Source organism: Scleropages formosus, chromosome 2 (genome assembly GCF_900964775.1).
Source record: "Scleropages formosus chromosome 2, fSclFor1.1, whole genome shotgun sequence".
Taxonomy (NCBI): Eukaryota; Metazoa; Chordata; class Actinopteri; order Osteoglossiformes; family Osteoglossidae; genus Scleropages; species Scleropages formosus.
This window is the reverse complement of record NC_041807.1, coordinates 11,180,359-11,203,127: the sequence shown is the minus strand read 5'-3', so window position 1 is coordinate 11,203,127 and position 22,769 is coordinate 11,180,359. Positions and strand designations below refer to the sequence as shown.

Here is a 22,769-nt window from a genome sequence, read left to right as displayed (position 1 = left end):
TCATTTGCTTTGGAGAAGTAAGAGAAGTAAAGAGAAACCTTTGGTCATATGACATATTTAGAGCTCTTGTGCTTATTATGACTTACAAGTTAGAGGTGACATTCTTTAGTTCTTACTTTCAAGGCATATTTTAAACTAATAAAGAGGGAAAGCTTTGCTCTGTGTTAAAGGTAACCAATATCTAAAAGGTTCACATAACAAAACAGTGCAGTCAACAATCAGCGTTAGGAAGCCCCTTGTCTCCTAAGTATGGCTGGGCTTCATGATCCTGCGAGCAATACAAAAGCCAGTTGCATCCCACTCACACCAGGCTTAGCTTTGGCCTGTTTTGAAGGGTGACAAGCAAAGCCAGTGCCATGTGAGATGTCTACTTCAGAAATCAGAAATCACGATGAGTTTTATAGGCCATTGTGCTGACGCACACAAGGAATTTGCTGTGGTTCTCGATGCTTCCAGTATTTACAGACAACAAACAGCTGATACAGAATTACAGAATAAATAAATATTTAGAGTATATAGATACAAGAGTATAAATAGTAGTATAAATACAAAAAAAAATGAAAATAAAGAAGAAGAAGTAAATTACAAAAGTGATGGGATATTGTTGCACTGACAGGGGACCTATAGTGGAGTGTTAACTGTTCATAAGAGTGATGGCCTGAGGGAAAAAACCGTTCTCATATCTTTTCGTTCTGGTGGACAGTGCTCTGTAATGTCTGCCTGAGGGGAGAAGTGTAAAGAGTTTGTGCCCGGGGTGTGTGTGGGATCAGCGACGATTTTACTCGCCCGCTTCCTCATTCTGGACTCGTACAAGACCTGAAGGGTAGGCAGGGGTGCACCAATGATCCTCTCGGCCTTCTTCACTGTCCTTTGTAGCCTATTTTTGTCCGATTTGGTAGCTGAATCAAACCAGACATTTATAGCGCTGCACAGGACAGATTCAATGACAGCTGATTCATGCAGGACACATACTGTATGTGTACATAATATGCAGTACTTTTTGAAAACATGTGAAGCCTATAGGGATGGTGATTATTCCTGTATAAAATATTAAAATAAACTTGCACCAGCACTACTTTCCTTTTTCTACTATGTGCACAATTTCCTCTAAAGCAACATATGGAATTGGTAATTACACACCTATTATGTCAGATGAGAAAGCCTGCTTCTTTTTGAGCAGGGACAACTGGTAGTGTAGTGGTTAGTCCTGCTGCCTTTAGAGTTGAAAGTTGCAGGTTCAGTTCCTATCTCCAGCTACAGTACTCTTGAGCAAAATACTTACTCCAAATTGCTCCAGTAAAATTACTCAGCTGTATGAATGGGTAAATAACTGTAAGTAGATTAACATTGTAAGTCATCAGCTAACTGAATTAATGTGATGTAAACAACCATTTCATGGAAAGACTAAGGGATTCACATACTTTCAAGTAGGACTGTGTATTTTGCTTGACACATTTGCAGTTTTTTTCTGAATTGCTAACACACTAAAACTGATTCTTTGAATAAACTTTACGTTGAATTCACCTGGTTCCACACAAATTGCAATTCTTTTTTTTTTTTGCAAAGCATAAGTTTCACCACAACCTACAATTAATCTAATTTTCTCACAGCCAGTTTTCCACAAAAAATTGGGACTGGTTAACAGGGGATAAGATACATGTATATGACAAATCTGTTCAACAGGAGAAATCCTTTCTACACCATAGAATTGGTCTGTGGAGATATAGCTATGAAGTTGTGCCAGGGCTGGCTTTGGAACATCAGGGGACATTTCCCTCACTGTCTGGTCAGGAAAAAAATTGTCTGATGCAAACAAAGTCCTCCAGTCCGAACCAAGCAAGAGATGGGAAGCTGAGAGATAAATACACCTTCAGTTTTATTTCTATGTCATAGTTTGTTTTGGTTAACTACTCCCATTTTTTATTTGTACTTTTGAATTTTTAATTTTTGCACTGTCTTTGCAGAAACCGCAGTTGCCTATCTCAAAATAAATGGATAGAACTTGATTTATTTTTACTGTTTCTTGTATTTAATTATTAGACACTTTTCTCCAAAGCCACTTACAATGGACAGTATGTAGTGTTACCAGCCCACACACCTTATTCACCAAGGTGACTTACACTGCTAGATACACTACTTACTTACAAAGGGTCACCCATCCATACATCAGTGAATCTCTCTCTCTCACACACTATGGGTGAACCTGAACAGCATGTCTTTAGACTGTGGGAGGAAACCCACACAGACACAGGGAGAACATGCAAACTCCACACAGACTGAATGGGGATCAAACCCATGTCCTCACACACCACCCAGGTGCTGTGAGACAGCGGTGCTACTCATTGTGCCACCCTACTTTCATACATTTTTAGAGATTACAGAAGCAATCAAAATACAACATTTTTATACCTTTCACCTCAGTTTCTGTGGGTACTATTCATGAACACATTTTCAATTGTTTGCGCTGTTGTTTACTGAATATTCAGTAGTGTCTATGTATTTCACGGCTTAGTGTCAGATCTGATAGCAAAGTTTCATTTTGAGGAAAATTTATGTGCTTTTTGAGTCATTTATTTAGTTTTGACAAAGAAGTCAGAGGTCTGGTGAGTATAGGGTGAGTTTTAAATTTTGTATTAACAGCTCTGAGAAAAAAAATATACCATAAATTCAGGAAATGTACTGTATATTTTGCTTAAGATTACCTCATAATGACTTCAAGAAAGCTATAGTTATACTTTCATGCTATGTGTAAGTGTTAAGTAACTGTAGCCCTTAAGAGAATCTCACCATCACATTTCTTTGTGTTTCATTCTTACTTCTCCTCTCCAAAATTGAGATTTTCGTCTCTTTTCATCAAATAGCAGTTCACATTCTGGGCTGAGGTGCACACAGAAGATGTTCCTTGAGCAGGACATTTATATCTCAAACAGAACTGGAAGGGCTCCCAGAACCAAGTGGTCAATTTGAGATAGACCTCCAATGGATTGGATTGGTTTACAAACATGCCAAAAATAATCTGAACTAAAAAGAAATTCAGCAGATCATATGCAGTTTTTCTTCATTAATAATAAAAGTTTTGACACAAGTCATCACTGAAATGACAACATGTTCAACACTGTTAAAAAAAGGTAGTTTTAATGGATACTTGTTTTCAGTTTTTAAATATCCTACACATCGATGCTTTCTACAAATGTTTTTTCTTTTTTTTTGAAAACTGGCTGTATCTTTTTGGTTTGGTGCCACTAAATATGTCTCATCTCAGACAGTCAAAAATTTTTCATGGGAAAAATGTTGCTCAATAATTGCATTATAACCCCTATAAATGTCAGACAATACGGACTCCTAGAATTCTCACTATTTTGTTAAATGAAATTAGATGTTAAATATATTTAAAAATCCAGTTTGTTTCCTTCATCTGCTTCTATCTTCACTGTATATCTGTATGTATGTTTGTGTGTACATATGTTGTATATCGTATGCTGCCACAACCAAACCAAATTTCTCCCCCCGACGGCATTAATAAAGTTTCATTCATTCATTCATTCACTTATTCATTCATATGAAAAGCTAAAAATTACTTTCCTTGTCAAAGATGATTAAACATAACATAAACAGCTTGTACTTAAAATATTTTCCTCTCTATAGCCAGCACAGGACCACTGTTAGACCAGTAGTCAAATAAGTCCTATAACACAAAAGCCACTTTCCAGTCTCAGAAGAATGGTAGCGCAGAGGGCGCACAAAGTGCCCGAGCCCCAGCTAATTAGGCCGGAGAAGAGAAATTAGAGAGGGCACATCTTTTGGCTGGAGTTCCACTGTGCTGCCGTGGCTCCTCTGTGGTGAGCTTGGCAACAGATTCAAGTGTGTGATGCTGAGTTTGCTCACACTGCCAATGTCCTCCCTGACTAGCCTTCAAGACCCATTTAGAATTAAAAAAATCAACCCCTACCAGCAAATCAAGTTCTTGTACACTCTCTGAAATAGGTCACAATGGGCTCCAAGGAAACAATTGTTTTACAGCATGCAACACAAAGTGGAGTGAATTCATGAACCTACATGTGTGCTATTTCACTCGTGGCGAGATTCTGCATTGTGTGTTGTTCTGGGGGTTTGGAGGAACAGCCAAAAAAGGAAAAATAAACAAAGCTGGCGACTGGTTCCGGTGAGGCTGATGCTAAAATTTGACTTCCAATGAATTTAGCGTCACAAATGTTTTCACAGTACAACAAGAAGAAATACAAAATGAGACAATAACTGTGATTTAACAGTACTCATACACAGCAATATGCTGACAAAGGATACTAATGTAAAAAGGCCTATGGTAAACATATCACAATATCCCGGAAGGAGTAATTAATCATTAGCCACAATACAGTTATTTTTCAGATATGATGAATCATAAAACACTTGAATATGTGAATTTTTTCCGCATGTACATGGATAATTTATGTGTTCCCTATAAAGACCCAATATTAGTCCTATAGAATGCTAACTTCTAATTTGTGCCACTGGGGGTTGAAAGGGTTTCCATTCAAATTTAGTTTGATTCTGAAATATATACAGTTAATGCAAATAAATGTAACCAGAGCCACATTTACAGGGGGAATTTAGAGTACCATCTAAAAGTGCTATTGATGTTTCTGTATAGATAATTGCATCTGTGATGGATCCAATTACAACAGAGCAGGGAGGCGAGGAGCAGAATGAATGACAGGCAAAGCATATGGCATATAGAAAAACGACAGAGCATCTCTTACAACATGACCTGGCTAATTGACAAGGGTAGGGCAGAGATGCAGCTGCTGCGTCTAATTCCCCCGTGTTTGAAAAAGAAGTGTCAAATTAAGGCGCATCGGGTTTGGCTGGTGCCCGCTGTGTGGTAGGTCTTGGGTTTGAGCCCTGCTTGGGGTGCCTTGTGATGGACTGACATCCCGTCCAGGGTGTATCCTCTCCCACTTCAGCCTTGTGCCCTGTGCTTCCGGGATAGGCTCCGGCTCGCTGTGACCTCGCTTGGGACAAGCGATTGTAGACATTGGTTGGTGTCAGACTGAAGTCAGAATCAGGGTCATTGTGAATAGCTTAACTTGCCTTGCAACCACTTTTAACTGCCAACTGCAAAGCCCTCTACACTATGGTAATCCATGGATTGTGTGCTCCTTGAGCATTTCTTGCATTTCACTGTCAAAGAAAAATAATGCAGCTAAAGGAAAACATTTCTCTATTGACTGGTACACCAAATGATAGACTAATGTCTCTGACTGTAGCAACTTATCCCAGGAGTAAAAGCAAGTAAAGTTACTGTAGCTGAAAGGGCATAAAGAAAAGCACTTAAATACTCATACTGAGGGAAACATGAACAGAGAGAGAAGGAGACAGAGGAAAGGAAAGTGATAAAGAGAGAAAAAAACAGAAGTTGAGAAAAACATAAAGAAAGACATGGGAAAGACAGGTAGACAGAAGAGAATATGAGTGAGAAAAAGAAAGAGCAGGAGAAAGGCAAGAGACAGAAACAGAGATGGAATAGGGCAGAGAAAGAGATAGGAAAGACACGGAAAGAAACTAAGTAAAGAAGACAGAAAGAAAAAGAATAAAAAAGATGAGAACAGAAAAACAGATATTTGAGAAAGATCTGACAGAGGAGGGAGATATGAGAGGGGGATATGAGAAAGATGAGAGAGGAAAAAATAAGGTTTTCTATTCCAATTTTATATTGTTCAACCAGTGTTTTGGCAATACAAGTGTATCAAAATGTTCCTTCCCAATAGAGCACATTAAATTAATCTGAAATTGAAACTGAGAGACATAAATCTTACAAACTTGCAATGTGCATCTGACACCCTTCTTCCATCCATCCATCCATCCATCCAATTTCAAAAACCAGCTGTCCTGCTCAGGGTAGCAGCAATCTGAAGCCTATCCCAGAATCACTGGGTACAAGGCTGGGAGGTACCCCCTGGATGGGACACCAGTCCATCACAGGGTGGACCTTCTGATACCCCATCCAAAGTATGCATACTATCTGACAACAATACCAAGTTCAAATAACTAATACTGACAGTGAAAAACTTATTTTGAAATTTACAAATATATAGTAATATTTTTTCTTGTTATATAAAGATGAAATTGGAGTAGGACAGTGCTGTCAACAGTAAGTTGTTCCTCAGGTCATTACAGTGTTACTAACAGGAATGTTGCAGCAAGTGATATATTGTGCTTAGAAAACTGATTTTACTATGGGACTGCACCTCAGTTCTTCTGTCCTAACACACGTGTGTCACGTCTTCTTTAGATAGGTCACATCTTCATGTTTCTAAAAAAACCCTACAGTTTGACTTAGGACTGAAGTGTCAAAAGAACGTCTTTGACGGTACAAAAATACAGTAGATGAGAACTTTATTTATTCCCAGGGAAGCTGCAGGAGGCTACAACAGCGATCATACAACAGCTTAGTTACATAACACTGGAGGCAAATAAATTACATCACATTTAGACATGTACAGCGCTGCTTGAAAGTATGTGAACCCTCTGTATGCCTTAGTTTTATCAGGAAACAGTTATTTAATGGAAATCAGTCTTGCTCATGTGACATAATAGGTGTGTAATGACCAATTCCGTATGTTGGTTTAGAGGAAATCATGTGTATAATAGAAACACAGAAGTAGTGTATATGCAAAAATAAGTGAACCCTAAGGTGTATTGTTTAAACTAAGTAGGTAAGTAGAAGCACATGTGCAAACCTGTATCATTTATTAATTTTATACATTTAATTTATGATTTAACATTTGAATTTTATAAGTTCATTTTAATCTTTTATATGAGAATAATGACCATCTCTATAGGGTTCACATACTTTTATGCAGCACTGTATATAAGAATAAACACATAAATAAAAAGAAATAAGGAAAACAGAAGCAAAAACTAGAAAATAAATAAAAATAGTAATGACAGCTCCGTCCCTCTTAGACTGCAGTTAGTGTTAATAGAAGCCAAAGAAATATGGGCAGTTTTAAGAGTTTATACAGATGATTTTTAATCACATTTCTGTTCTTCAAACAACAACTCCTATTTTTCAAAAACAATGAGTTTGCAGTTAAAACAGGCATTGCAGAAGTGTGGATATATATATATATGTCGACCTTTTCTCACTCCTCCACACCTGTTTAGAGAAATGTCCTCAAAGCCCAGATTATTTCTCTCAGCAGTTTCGTAATAATTCGGAGTTCTGGCTTGTGACACCGAGTGCAGCACCAGTGTGGTAAAACTCATGTACTTTTGTGTGTTTTGTGTGCATCTTCCTCACCCACAGCACCCAACACGCCCATGTCATTAACTTGGCCAGTTTAATACAGCAAAGTTCACATGCCAATGCCTGTGACTCGCAAAAGCCCATCTGAACAGATGAAATGAATGGACAGAGTCCAATTACACATTATTAATTTCGATGAAGATACTAACCGTGAGCTGCCTGTTGAGTCTCGGATTCGGCCACTGCTTTGACTTTGATGGTCGAGATTAAAAAATAAACAAACATATTTATTTCCTCATGCTGCTAGTTGTGTACTTATGTGAGTAAACAGCATGTACCAAAATAATATACACATGTAAATACTCATTCCCATTGAAGCCACTGAAGCCCTAATCACCCGACAAATACACACAAATTACAGTGTATCAGACTGGTATATGGGTTAAACCACATACTATTATACTTACTTCTGACAAAAATGTGTCATTATGAAACAAATATCAAAGAAAACTGCAGCAGGCTACAGTAAGGACGTCGTTTCCTAAGAAAGTGTTGTTTCTCTTAAGCAGTAGTAGTAGTAATAATCATAATAATAATAATAATAATAATAATAATAATAATAATAAATTGTTAGACTGAACTTGTACTGTTCAGTGTCTCCCGGTGGCTGCGTTTCTTTTCTTTCAAGAGATTAAACACTATGACAGATCCAAACTAAGTACTAATTAATTTTATATTATACCATCGGCCTCCAGCTCAAATACACCAAACTGTCAGCGAGCGATTCGTTCTGCACTTAAACCCCAGTCCGCGATGCTGTCCTAGTACGGGACAACAACAAGCGTGCGCTTCAGTAACACCCTGTACGTGTGTATGCGACCGCAGAAAGGTGTCATTTAAGAACGGCTCGTGCTCAGTTCATTGTCTCCTGCCGAACGTACGCGCGACCTCAGGCTCAGCTGCGCTTCACCATCCATCGACCATCCTGTCACCACACCTCACCTGTCCTCGGTTTGAAGTACATGAGCGGCTTCAGCCTGAGAGCACAAACAAAGAAAAATCCGGCAAAAAACAAAGAATAACAGTTACAAATCTTACCTGTAAATGGCCCTGGTACATATTGAGCGTAAAGTGCGAATTCTGCTTCTTCCCAGGTGCGATCTGCTCAGCAACGCTCTTGAGGTGCGAATTCACTCCAGGTGTTCACATACGTGTCCGGTGCTGACGGAACTCGAGGTGAACCTTGGAGCGTCAGCGTGTGCGCGCTGTGTGTGCGACGTGCGCGAGACGTGTGCGAGACGCGCTGAACGCCCGGAGCACTTTCCGCGTGTCTCAGCCGCTGTTCAGTCCGTTCCTCCCACTTGCTGACTGAGCCGCACGGGGCAGAGCAGCGGAGCGCGCTTCGGACCCGGCGCTCCACGGTGCGCGACGAACCCCGACGCGGGCGATGATGCTGACGACGATGATGCTGCTGGTGATGGCGATGATTATGATTATGATAATGCCCCGGCCTCCACCGTTCACGAAGTGACTCTCTTACTAGACGCAAAGAGTGACGCCTGTACGGCCACTTCGTCCGCGTGGCGCTTCCTCGTGCGGCTGCTCATGCTCTTCCCGAGTTGCTCCTCTCCTCCTTGTCTCTTCCCTGCCGGCGAGGAGCCGCCGGAGCCGCCCTCCTCCGCTCACGTGCTCACGCTCAGGGTTGCAAGAATGCTCATCATCAGGCAGCAGCAGCAGGTCCACACCAAAGGGGCAGTATCCTTTCATAATAATAATAATAATAATAATAATAATATGGTCTATTTGCTTTTCCATTGCCCTCGATTTTTCACTCTGAAATTTAGTTATTTATTCCTTTGTTCGACACTTTTTTCCAAAGCCACTTTCACTTACAGTTAGATTTTTTTTTTTTAACCAATATCCAATATCCGAAAAATCCAATATGTCCACATACGGAGAGTGAGTGCTCAGGGTCGAAAGGTAACAATACATCACAGGTATAATCATGCAAAACTTTCTAATAACTTTCAGAAGGCTGTCCAGATAATCCAGAATTTATTAGAACTGTTATGTAAATCAAAGTCTTCAAGTGGGAGAAATTTAAACTCTTCAGTCATATACATTTATCAGAAGGGACTTATGATTTACACCACAGCATTAAAATACATTTCTTTGTCAAATATGTACTAGTCCGTGGTAGTAGTTAGTCCATGTACCATAACATCATCAAAAAAGGAGTTTAGACTATGATTTCATGAGACAATAGTATGGGGGGAAACAAATTTTTTTTGTTAGTGAGTTCTTGGATTGTTCTGTGTACCTCAGTCCAGTCAACTTGTTATAGTTGAGTAATTTTTGTTGGAACAATTCAGGGTAAGAACCTTTGTCAAGGATTCTACGGGAATGGGATTTGAACCTGGGTGCTTTGAATGGAAGACAACAGCTTTAACCACCATGCAACCTGCTGGCCCAATTTCACATGATCAATCATTTTATTAATTTAATTAGCTGAAGCTTTTCTCTATAGCAACTTACAACGATAGGTTTGTACATCAATCTAACTGCAGTTATTTATACATTTGTACAGCTGGGGAATCTTCACCATACCAGTGCAACCTTGATCAAGGGTACTGCAGCGAGAGCAAGTTTCAAACCTGGGTTCTTTGAATGGAAGGTGACAGTTTTAAACACTTAAGTACCTGCTGGACCTTAATTATTGTTATTATTACTATAATAGCATGATCATGGTGATACTGATGATAATGATATTACTAGTACTACTACCAGTAGTAGTACTATTATAACTTGGTTATACCACTTTCTCAGAAATAACTCTTTGTACTGAGAGATATGAGATCATACTGTTTCACTTTCACTTGCGTTTTGTCTTTTGTAAATAGGTCTACAAAACCCAATTAAAACATTTTGCAAATATGGCACATGTAAAGAGAGGTCTGCAGGTACTGAGTGTGAGTGTGCCACTTGATGAAGTTTATACATTTTTTGAATTATACCCACATCAGATATGGATGCACTACAGAATGTGGTTTTATTTTGTGATACGGTTCAGCCAACTAATCCAAATGCTCACCACATGTATACAAAACATTCTCATAGGCAAGCCTATGTAAAAGAAGCAAAAATTATGTCAGGAGGTGGCATAACAATCTGTTTGCAACACATTCATGTAAAAGAATGCGCATTTGCTATTTGTACAGAGAAGTACTTGTTTGAGGCCCACATGCATGTGCATTCACTTTGGATAAAAGCGTCATATCAGGAAACAAAATCATAAGCCGGGTGGTGTTTGGTGTTAACTCTGGAATTCATACCAGACCAAGATTGATTGAAACTGCTGCTGTGACGTTTGGTGGTCGAAGATGTTAGACTAATTGGTGGAGAGCTGTGAACACATTGCTCCGGTGTCCTTCTTTATTCTTGCTCCCTGTGGAGTTTGAGGCCCTTGTTACATCATCACCAGCTGCACTGTTATTGCTGCCCGCTGCTGGTGGGTCTGCATCCATCTCTCATTTGTGCTGATGCAGTCCTGCAGCTACAAAACCTTTTGCTGGAAACTTCTTGAGCTTTAAACACTTTTACCCAATTTAGTTACAGAAACATGACACCCACGCCAACTCAGCAGAGGTGAATGCATGAACACACTCTTCCTCTGGTGTGTATGCAATGAGCCACCTGCTCCTTTTCATTTTGGGGCTGTAGGTTTCACTAGGAGACAGCAGCAGGTAACACAGTTTTTAGCACTACCTCCATATACTTAAAGGACCCAGGTTTGAGTCCCACCTTCTGCTGTTGTACCCTTGGTCAACGTCCTTATCCTGTATCAACAGTAAAAGTTACCCAGTTGTATGAATGGGTAAATCACTGTAAGCTGCTTTGGGGAAAAGCATCAACTAAATGTAAGAAAAACTAATAACTAACGAATAAGATGTAACACACCCAGAGGAGAGTACTCTTCAGCCAGTTATCTCTGCTGCCCTGAAGCTGATGATGGGTAAATTTGACAGTACATGTCACTGTGAGTAACATGGAGGGGACCTCAGCAGTCTCTATCATCCAGAGGAGCACAGTAGATACTGAAACTCAGGCCATTTACTGATGGCCCACTGGGTAGGCAGTAGGCCCATTTTTATTTGTTTCAAGAATGCTAGAGGCCTTCCTTAATCAGTTTGGCATGTGGCAATGTTGCCTGGAGGGACTTCTGGGCACATCACACATAGCATCAGGGAGCCTGGAAAGGTTGCTGATGACGCCAGGCGGGTTGGCATTCTGACTGTCTTGCCTACCCACTGACCATCAGCTACTTCCTCTCCTATACCACATATTGATGAGTTAACAATGGAATATTCCACATAAATTATATTAATTATACCATAAATCATTATGCTACAAGGTAAAACTGTTGCTGTTACCTCCAGTTTCACAAAGTAAAATGAACACAAATGGCATTTATTTTACACAGGGACTGATAATGTTACTGTACTGGAATTGATACCAATTGCAATCATTTCACTGACCCAATGAAAGTTCTGGACCTGAATTTTTTCTAAGAAAAACCCTCAGCAGTGATGATGCAAGATAAAGTATGATATTTTTAAGATGTGGCATATACCCTTCAAAGGGAAAGTTACCCTTATTTCATATCAATACTCTTCTCAAAGACTTTTTGATACCTCAGTTTTAAGTCTAAACATCAGTTCAGCTCAGTTTATTTAAGTTTCCATCTGCTTGCCCTGATCAATGATTGATCCTGGAGTCCCACCTGCTGCTGTAGTACACTTGATCAAGGATTACTACTGCAGCAACACATCATCAGTAGGGTAAAACTAACCTGTCTCACAACGATCTAATCCAACTCACTATCCCTATTAGTGGGTGAACTATCTAACACTTAGTGAATTCTGCTTCACAATGATAGGAAGCGCCAACATTGAAGGATCAATGGTTGTAGGTTGAGCAGCACCAAACCCTCTTGAACCCATTTTCAGTATTCACCTCCTCCTGGGTGATCTCTATGGATTGCCAGGCTTGCTAAGAGATGTAATCTCTTCAAAACTTCCTGGATTTGTCCTGTGGTCTCCTTCCAGTGGGACATGCCAGTATCTTCAGTGGGAGTCAGATTGCTAAGGGTATTCTTACAAGCTAGTACCTCTCGATCCATCGGAACAGAGATTCTACTCTCAAGCTTTCCAGATCACTGAAATCCTTATCATGTTATGAAGTGTGAGCCCAGTGATCACGTACAAGAACTTCAGTTTGCTGGTTACATCTGTGATATCCTTCTTTCAGTCATTGCCAAAAGCTCGTGGTCATAAGTTGGGATGGTGATGTAAACTGAGCAGTAAACTTTCAGTTTTGTCCAAGAGCTCAGCTTCTACTTCACCACCACTGATCAGTACAGTGCCCTCAGGATCACTGATGCTACACCAGTGTGCCCTTCAGTCTCCCGTTCCCCATTTCCATCCAGTGACTGCAAGACACTTGAACCTATCTACTATGGCCAGTTGTTCCCCCCTCATCTGGAGACATTAACCTACTCTTTTCTATGAGAAAATAGCAATGTTGAACTGAGACTTAGAGGTGTGATTTTCAAAGCACATTCAAGAGTGAATTGTTCAAGTGATCATTGAAAGTCAGGGTCAGACGAGACCAAGAGGACAAAATTATCTGCAAAAAAGCAGGGATGCCACCCACTCAAATGAACACTCTCCATGCCTCAATTGCAACTTGATATCATGTCCGTGAAGATCACAAACAGAAACGGAGGCAAGACACAGCCTTTGTGGAGTCCACTGTCCACATTAAACAAGTTTGACAATGTTGAGAATATGGACACAGCTCACACTGCACTCATACAGGGAATGAATAACACAAATCAGTGGCACATGTACATCATATTCCAGTAGTATCCTGATTGGAAACATGCCAAGGGACACAGTAATGTGCTTTTACAAAGCACATGCAGAGTGCATTATTATTCTCCCATGCTAACTGAAACGGCTGTGCCAAGGAGAAGAGCTGGTCCACTGTTACATGACGAGTATGAAATCCATATTTTTCCTGAGTCTCAGGCTAAAGTATTGGATGGTTTCTCTTTTCCAGCACTCCTGCATAGCATTTGCATTTTTAACTGTTTTGTATTTTTAATCAAAAATTCAAATTTTTCCAATAACCTAAAAAGCTAAAAGTAAAAAAAAAAAAGACCTGCCACAGTCATAATTATCATATTCTTAAACAAAATTTATTCTCACATAAGGTAGGATGAAGTTTTATTGTCCTCCACTAAAGCCAATGAGAAGTTTAACGTACAATTTTAGTTTGCTGTAGTAAGGTTTGGTTCTGCATATTTCCAAACCTTTCATATACACTGTGCCACTTTGTGTCAGACAACAAAACACAATGAAATAATGCCACTTCCTTAATTTTCAAATTGCTAAATAATGCTAAATAGGAAATCACAGGAATTCTTTATCAAAAAATGTGCAACTTTTTAATACAAACCATAGGAATTAATTTCAGCAACGGGAGCTGGAGAGAGTTCTGTTTTTAAGGAAGGTCCTGCAGAAGTATGAGGTTTCTTAGGAAGTAGGGTGTAATTAGAACTTACTGAAGTATGTCTTTCTGTACAAGCACTGGATATAATCACAGTTAGAGGTATTGACCAATGGCCTATATTGAAGTGGCAAACTTTGACAAAGAAACATTTCTCTATGAAGATGTAACAGTCTTCCATTTGTGTTGTGCTGTAATACTTCCCCTGCTTTGTTGTTACAAGACTATTGTATAGTTCTTTGGATCTAAGCAAAACAGACACATACATATGCTGTTGTCTGAATGTATGCAGAGGTGCCTCTGTAGGCAGTAAATAAGTTTCTCCAATAACTTTGTTTTGGCAAACAACATGGCTTTATGGCAATTGTTGGCAGATTGGGAGAACTTTTGACTTGGTTCTTAATGGCAAACCATTAGCTTTGCAGAACAGAAAAAGAAACGTAGGCACAGATGGCATCACTTTGGGGAAAACAATGCTGACCATCAATCATCACACACAGCAGACCATATTCACATCATTAAATACATCAGCTTCCTGTAGCTTTTATATATAGTTTAGCATTCCCTACGTTGTAAAAAGGGGGCACGATGGCACAGCAGATTTGGCCGAGGCCTGCTCTGTGGTGGGTCTGGAGTTCAAGTCCTGCTGAGGGTGCCTTGTGGTGGACTGGCATCCCAGGTGTGTCCCCTCCCCCTCCAGCACTATGCCTTGTGTTGCCGGGTTAGGCGCTGGCTCCCTGTGACCCCGTGTGGGACCAGCGGTTCAGACTGTGTGTGTGTGTGTCTGTGTGTGAATATTGCTGACTATTTCTCCAGCTATAGCAATCTGGCAGACTGCAGCTGGCTCTTGCCAACCTTTCCCTTAAGCATTTCCTTAGGTGTTTTGTGCTCCTACTTAGTTTATTTTATACAAAATAATAACTTTGAATTTATTGAATGTAAGTCTACCAGGCACAGACGGAGATGCAGCTTATTTTTGGCACATTTATTGATGACTGTTGTTTCGCTTTGTAGACATTTCTTTCAGATCCTCTTTTCTGCCAAATTCATAATTAAGGAAGCAGTTCAGAGAGTGTCTATGAAAGTATGCAGCAGTCCAGTGAAAATATTAGCATTTTTAGACAATGCATGTAGTGCACATAGTTTGTGCTGTGTTCATGAGCTCCAAAACAATTGCATTCTCTGGCTTTCAGTTTACTAGATGTATTACACCTGGCCATCAGGATGACACTGATAATCCCACAGTTAGGACATCATACTTTAAGCAATAAAGCTGGAGGTATGAGGTAGGGGCAGAGTGAATATTCAGATACTGAAAACACCTCTAAAAGACCTGTGCCATTTAAGAATTTGGAATACACTTGTAAGATTTGAACTATTGCGTGTGGTCGCTTATGAACTCTTCTAGATCTTTGCTGAAAACATTGCACGTGCCTTATAGTTCTATTTATGTACAGACTCTGTTCTCAAGATCTTTCCAGAAATGCTCAATGAAATTTAGATCTGGTGACTATCCCATGGAAAGTGCTTGACCATTCTAGTGTTCATGAAACATCTTTAGAAACTTTCTAGGTGTTAACTGTTGGGCTTTTATTCCTCTGATTCATGAGGAAACAATGTTTGCACCACAGGGTGTGCCTGTTTGCCTAAAATACTTTCTTATTTTGTGTCAGTCATACCTCCATTTTTTCATAGCCTCCGTTGCCATTGTTTTGTAGTTTTTAGTAGCTATTTTGTAAGTGCCTGTTTACCTTTTATTCCTATATATGAGATTATGAAAGCTGTCTTACAGAGACAATGACTGAAAGAGCGAATGAGTTGGGTGTAAATGGGTTTGAACTTTAGAATTTATTGATGTTACTACTTGTGAGAATACGTATTGGTTCAAAGTTTTAAGTATGGGCAAGAAATGTAATGAAAACTATAAGTACACACTTCCTGACTCATGATGATCTCCGCCCAGAGCAGACATACCTGACAGAGAGTCATTCGTTGTCCTGACCTGTTTAGGCACATATTAACTTTTTCACTATATACCATGAATGTATCATAAAAATAGCATCATGTACCAAATATATTATCCATTCCTAGATCGTCTTATCACACAATCTAATTAGCAACTGAAAAAAGTGTAATTAATTTCCTCATTCAAATATTAATATTATGAAACCAGAATAGAAATGTTGGCATGTTAAGAATATTAATCAGAAATGTAACCGAGCATATATAATTCCAGTACAACTTCCTTATTAAAAATAGATAGCACCTTTAAATTCTATGTGTACACACACGCACACACACAGGCTGAAACCACTAGTCCTGAGCAGGGTCACGGAAAGCCGGAGCCTAACACAGCAACACAGGGCGCAAGGCTGGAGGGGGAGGGGACGCACCCAGGACGGGACACCAGTCCATCACAAGGCACCCCAAACAGGACTCAAACCCCAGACCCACCATAGAGCAGGACCCAGGCCAGCCCCCTGTGCCACCGTGCCTCCTCTATGTGTACAGTACTGCAAATTTATTATTTATTATATTTTTTTTTACTTTGAAACATAAAATCCTACACTCATATGCACATTCAGTTATATGGATTTGCCTTTCCATTGCCTTTCCATTTTATCTGTGTTTATCTGTATGTTCTGGTTTATTATACAAACAGTTATGCAAACAACATAGTGAATTTCAAAAAATGCAAGTTGAATAAAATATGTCTGAGGTTTCAGTACGAATGCTTTTTGGCAAGAATGTAATGGGATATGATTTGCAGCTACATGTATAATACTGTACACTATAAAAATTGTAATATATTTGTAGGAGAGCATCCAGATTATTTTGGTTTTTCACTTTCATATATTTCTGGACACTGCTAATCTTCTTTTTGTTAATCTCAGTAATATCATGTGATTTGAAAAAAGAAAAAGTGCTACGGTTGATCAGTCTGTTAGTGAAGGGTTTTGAGATTATTCTGAGATTAAAAAGCATTTATTCTCACACAAGTATGGAAAGCTGTGATGCTAGCAGCATGTGTCCTTGCTCAGAATTTATGTAACTAAGAAGACTTGGGGACGAAAGAAAGTCATACTATCTATCACTGTAATAAACGCTGTCTACCTCCCAGACTAAACTCTTGACAACTAATTTCATTCGCCACTGATGCCTTAAATTGCCAGGGCTGACAAGTACAACAATGGACATGTTGTTGCCTCTTGTAGTATTTTTGGTTGAATAAGAATGTTTGCACCAGTACCCTGGTTTATACATTCGCTGACTTCTCTCGTTCACCACACATTACTTACAGATTGAAACACTAATTGATATTTTTAATTTTTGACAAAAAGAGCATCTTCTGAAAATGTATTATTGAAATGATACTGGCAAAGAATGTTTGTCTTTAACATGCTGTAAACGAAAGCATGTATGCTTGCATAAGAGCTCTAGACAAGCTTGGGAAGTGGCAGGTCATCTGTGTGTATCCTCACAGTACAGCTATAAGGTCACATGTGTTAATATATTGCAGTAAGCATTACAAGCATTACACTTTGCGGTTGTGTAACAGCTGGTGACACCCTGGTAATATGTGGTGGGATCTGATAAATTCCATAGAGTCTCCTTGGTATGAGCAAAACTCTTAGCAGATACAGCCATCTTTTCAGTAAATTAAATTGACATGATGGAAATCATGCAACTGGTCTGAGGTCCATCTGAAAGTTAATTAATCACATGCAACGTTATAAATAAACAACTCACAGCAGGTCAGATAATTTGGCATAAGTCCAGAGCTGTACTGCACACACAGTTTTTCCCCATCACAGACACAAAACACATACAGTACATCTGTGTTTCCACTATGACTTGGAACTCCCTTTTGCCTCAGAATGCATTTATTGATGCATTGCCTATTGTTGTTTTTTTTAAATCTAGGTACATTTCTATAGATGCCCCTTTTTTTGCTTTTTAATTACAATTTTATTTGTTTATTTATTCATTCTGGGGGCTGGGAGGGTTGGGGATTGTTTTTGCACAAAATGGGATCTTGTACAGTGCTCTCTTTCTCTGTATTGGTCAATGTATGGGTTTCATTTCTTATAAAATCTCCAAATACATAAGTGAATAAATAAATAAACACGTGTGTCTATGAAGACTTCCCCTTGACTCAAATAAAAGATCACCAACGCCACCAAAATAAAACAGACATACACACACATTGTCTGAAACCGCTTGTCCCAAGTGGGGTCGCGGCGAACTAGAGCTTAACCTGGCAACACAAAGCGCAAGGCTGGAGGGGGAGGGGACACACCCAGGATGGGACGCTAGTCCATCACAAGGCACTCCAAGCAGGACTCGAACCCCAGACCCACCCTAGAACAGGACCCAGCCAAGTCCACTGTGCCAACGTGCCCCTCAAAATAAAACATGAAATATAATAATGTGCACTCTGGCACTTTTTACATCATGAAAAATCTAGCAATGAGATTTTTTTGGGAAATTACTACACTGGATATCAGAATCCTTTTGAGGACACTTCTTTAGAAAATGTTCCCACAAGGCAAGAGAAATGTATATGCACAGTGTACACACAAGCATACAAACATTATATAAAGTAGTCCAGATGCTAGGAAGATGCTAAAAACACACACATAAACACAAAAATCTACCAGCACACAAGCTTCTTAGCTACTGTTTGAGTACCTAATTGTTCTTTTCCTAATTCCTTGATTACCGAGAAGGGTTATGTAATGGTGTAAATACTGAATAACTGAGTTCTGGTAAACAGAACAGTGCTCACAGCACCGCACTACAGTTTTTTTCATGTCTCATTGAACTCCAATTTATTTTGGTGCAAGTCTGATGGAATTCCGTTAAGGCACGTGGTGACAGCACACATACCTTCTTTTCCACTGACATTTACTGCATGAGCTCCTTGTCTCAGAAACATGTTTTTCTCCTTCTGGAAGAAGCAATAAAACAAAATGGCTGGTCACTGATCAGCTGAACAAACTTGAAGGGTATTTATAGTGTTTTAAAATTTGTAGCACTCATAAATCACAATTTTGTGAGTTATAACAAAACCTTGGGTTGTCATTAGTTCATGAATCCCATGAATCAGGAATTGTCAGGCAGTCCGGTAATGATCAGAGATGGAACATGCAGCAGTGGTAATGAACTTTAAAATGATGACTAGCTTCCAAGATCACACACACATTTCCAGAACCGCTCACCCCTTACGGGGTCACGGGGAACCGGAGCCTACCCGGCAACACAGGGCGTAAGGCCGGAGGGGGAAGGGGACACACCCAGGACGGGACGCCAGTCCGTCACAAGGCACCCCAAGCGGGACTCGAACCCCAGACCCACCGGAGAGTAGGACTGCGGTCCAACCCACTGCGCCACCGCACCCCCCTTAGCTTCCAAGATCATTTCTTAAAAATAAAAGTTGGATGAAATGCCTTGTGGTAAAGATAAACATGTTGAAACATCCATTTTCCTCACATTATCCTTTGACTGGGGTCATGCCATTTTCATCAGCTTTTCTTAGTTCCAGACCAAGGATACTGAAGATGCGCAGAATACTCTCAAAGAATCTTGGAGATGATCTTCATAAATTGCCACAGTGGACGAGCTGTGCAGCTGCCAGGCTGGGGGCATGAGAAAACAGTTTCATCACACTCTTGCTGAGCGAGGTGCTTACCCTAATTTGCTCCAGTAAAATGTAATCCAGATATATACTGTAAATAGGTATATCACTGTAAGTAACTTGCAACATTGCGAGTTGCTTTGTTGAAAGGTGTTGGGCTAAATAAAGGTAATATTTAACAAACCACAGCAAAACAACAAACCAGACTGTTTTCTGTGCTCACGGTGGCGCCACCAAAAGCGAGCAAACTAACTTCAACGTAAAAAGCAAGTTGTTTAGGGTATGTTGACACCTATTTCAAGGCCTGTTTTCTTAGCCACTCGTTTACCAGTGATGTATTAGCTGTTGTCATGGCCTCCGTTTCCTAGGGCTATCCTCTAACGGGAGACAACAGATATTTATAGGAACCACTTGAGGGTGTGGTTTTTTTTTCTTTCACCTCACCACGGTGCTGTGGCCTTCACTGAGATGTCTGAGCTGCCTGAGCTGCAGAGGTTTAGGAGGATGTTCCCTTGAGACTTGCTTGTTACACACATTCACTCCCAAAGTAGGTGTGTGGCATTGCAATGCATCTTCTGAGCAAATATTAATATTTGAAATGTATTACATAGAGGGGGTGCAGTGGCGCAGTGGCGCAGTGGGTTGGACCACAGTCCTGCTTTCCGGTGGGTCTGGGGTTCAAGTCCCGCTTGGGGTGCCTTGTGACGGACTGGCGTCCCGTCCTGGGTGTCTCCCTCCCCCTCCGGCCTTACGCCCTGTGTTACCGGGTAGGCTCCGGTTCCCTGCGACCCCGTATGGGACAAGCGGTTCTGAAAATGTGTGTGTGTGTATTACATAGTCCTTACAAGGTTTTTAATTTGATGAAGTCTGAATCTGGCTATGGAGTAAAAATTCCCTGGGTATGTAAAAATGCAAACAAGATGGAATTATTTAATCTCATTGCAGAGGTTCATTATCTCAAATAAAACATTTTCTATCGTGCATAATTAGAACAACAAGAAATACATTAATGGAAGCCTTTTCTTAAGTCCTTGTTTTACTGAAAAGTGTTTGCATATCTGCTAAACAAATCTGAATCAACTAGCAATACTGTTTCCAACATTTAAATTGTTTATGCATGTGCTTCATGTTACAGATTGCTGATAAAACAGTTAATACCACAAAGACATTGCTCTTACTATCAGGTGCAGATAGCTACATTATTCATGTAAGCTAAAAAATTGTTTCAGGAAAGAATACATTAAAATAAAAATATTCATTACTTCCATTAGTTTCTTTTTCTTTCAGGAAACCTGCATTTACCAATCCTTCTCATGAATGCATAATACTGAAATATAGTGCTTGGAGTGTAACATAGTGTTTAGTTTAACCTGGTATTCCTAAAATCAGAATAGAAGATGACAAAGTTGCTATAAATGGCACCATTCCATCGCTCCCCGGTTGTGGAATCTCATCGAGACAACTGTCCTCTCTTACCTAACCAGTCTCTTTTGTCTCCCTTCCTCGTTTCCCCTTGTCCATCCCCTAGTCCCTATATCCTGTCTCCCATGGCTATGACCATCGCTTGTCCCTTCAACCATGTTTCTGGATTATCCTTGGTGCAACGTTTCCCCTTGGATCTGAACCTTTAATGAACGATTTCGCATGTGGGTCCACTCTCCAGTTCTCCAATGCGCTGGCATCACAGTATCAAATTGACTTTCTTAGCATAACAATCATAATTTGTTCCTGAAAATTTGGTATGGTGAATTCTTGTAAAAAAAAAAAAAAATCATAATTTAACTGTCGTTAAAGTGGAAAAAGTCTCCTAAAGTTTCCTAGTGTTCAGGAGAACACCAGAGGTTCCTGTCTCCAGAGCTGTTGGAGTCTCTCCTTCACACCAGACGTGGGTTGTCCAATCAGAGCTGCCTTTAAAACAGAAGCTGGCTGTAGAATCATCTTACAGAATGTTCTTTGTTTCCTTAAAGTTCAAGATTGTTCTTGGAATCGGCACCCCTTGTGATCATCTTAGTGCTGATGTCCAACCCTGTACCTCCATCTTTGTTCTTCGTTACGTCATTTGTCTGAACATGTTTTGTAAAATTGCACTGTTAGCACTGTAAATAATAAGTTGAACACCTGGATTCACCCTCACTCACTTGTTCGAATTGTCAAAGATGACCCACCCTATGCATCCAGCAGAGTGAAGACCACCATCACAGCCCAGGATGCTCTTCTGGGGAATGATAACACACTCTTCCAGTAACTCATAGACTCAATCAAAGAAGTGTTGTGTGTTCTTCAAGAAGGCATCATGGCAGCACTAGTCTCATGCCCTGCACCAGTGCCAGCAGTGCAGTCTCCTGCAGCAGCAGAACCACCACAGGTGATCAGGCTGGCAACCCCTGAACAGTACGATAAATCATCTGAATCAGGGATTCTTGTTTACAGTCTTCAATCTTTTTTTGTGCAACAGTTCAGACTATGTAAAAGTGGTTTTCCTGATCTCACTTTTCACAGGATTCACCCTCAACTCATTGTCTGTTAAATAAAGGTTGTGCAAAACCCCTACCTTATCTTTGAAATACATAGAAATTCCAGTTCAAACATAAGTTAAGGATATCTGAACTACTCTAAATCCAGACTCGCGCTAAGTTCCTCTCATTTTTCAGTCATCAACTTTCTCCCTCATTCCTAATTTTACAATTTTTTCTCTTCTTCGACAAGATGGTGCAGTGCGTATGAGTTTAAATGCAACTCAGTTTGAAAAATGCTTGAGAGTGGGCAAGTAACTATAAGACAATGAAAATCCATGGGAGCAGACATACGAAGCATCGGGGGGGATTTGCCCAGTGTGGTGCTCAGGGTCATCTAGGCTGATATTTTGAATTAAAATTCCTGTACCGGTACAATGTTTCAAATTACATTCCACTGATGTATGGATGAGTGACCCATTGTAAGTAGTGTATCTAGCAGTGTAAGTCACCTTGGTGAATAAAGTGTGTGGGCTGGTAACACTGCATAGAGTTCATTGTAAGCTACTTTGGAGAAAAGCATCTGCTAAATAAATAAATGTAAATGTAAATGTAAGTGTAAGAGTGAATAGTTAGCTTATTCTGTTAATTTTGGGATACAAATGACTGGTGCTCGTGAGTTTGAATTTTCGTAATGTGACATTCTTTATGCAAGAAAAACCTGTACATCTGAGTGGTACCTTTGTGTTCAGACATACTGTAGTGCTTATTATGGCTAATGTGTAATTAGCAAAATCCAACAATAATTCACCATTGGAGGTAAGACAGCACAGGACCATGTTCCAGAATACTCCCCTTCAAA

General features: G+C 39.9%; 1 protein-coding gene across 1 annotated transcript in view; it reads right to left on the bottom strand.

Moving 5' to 3' along the window:
- LOC108939689 (PEX5-related protein-like) overlaps positions 1 to 8,397 on the bottom strand; it is a 93,337-nt gene extending 84,940 nt beyond the window's left edge. The window contains exon 1 of the mRNA XM_018761237.1: positions 8,345 to 8,397. Within this exon, the coding sequence (XP_018616753.1) occupies positions 8,345 to 8,365 (21 nt within the window). The 5' untranslated portion in view covers positions 8,366 to 8,397. The remainder of the gene's footprint in view (positions 1 to 8,344) is intronic.
- Positions 8,398 to 22,769: the final 14,372 nt, after the last annotated feature.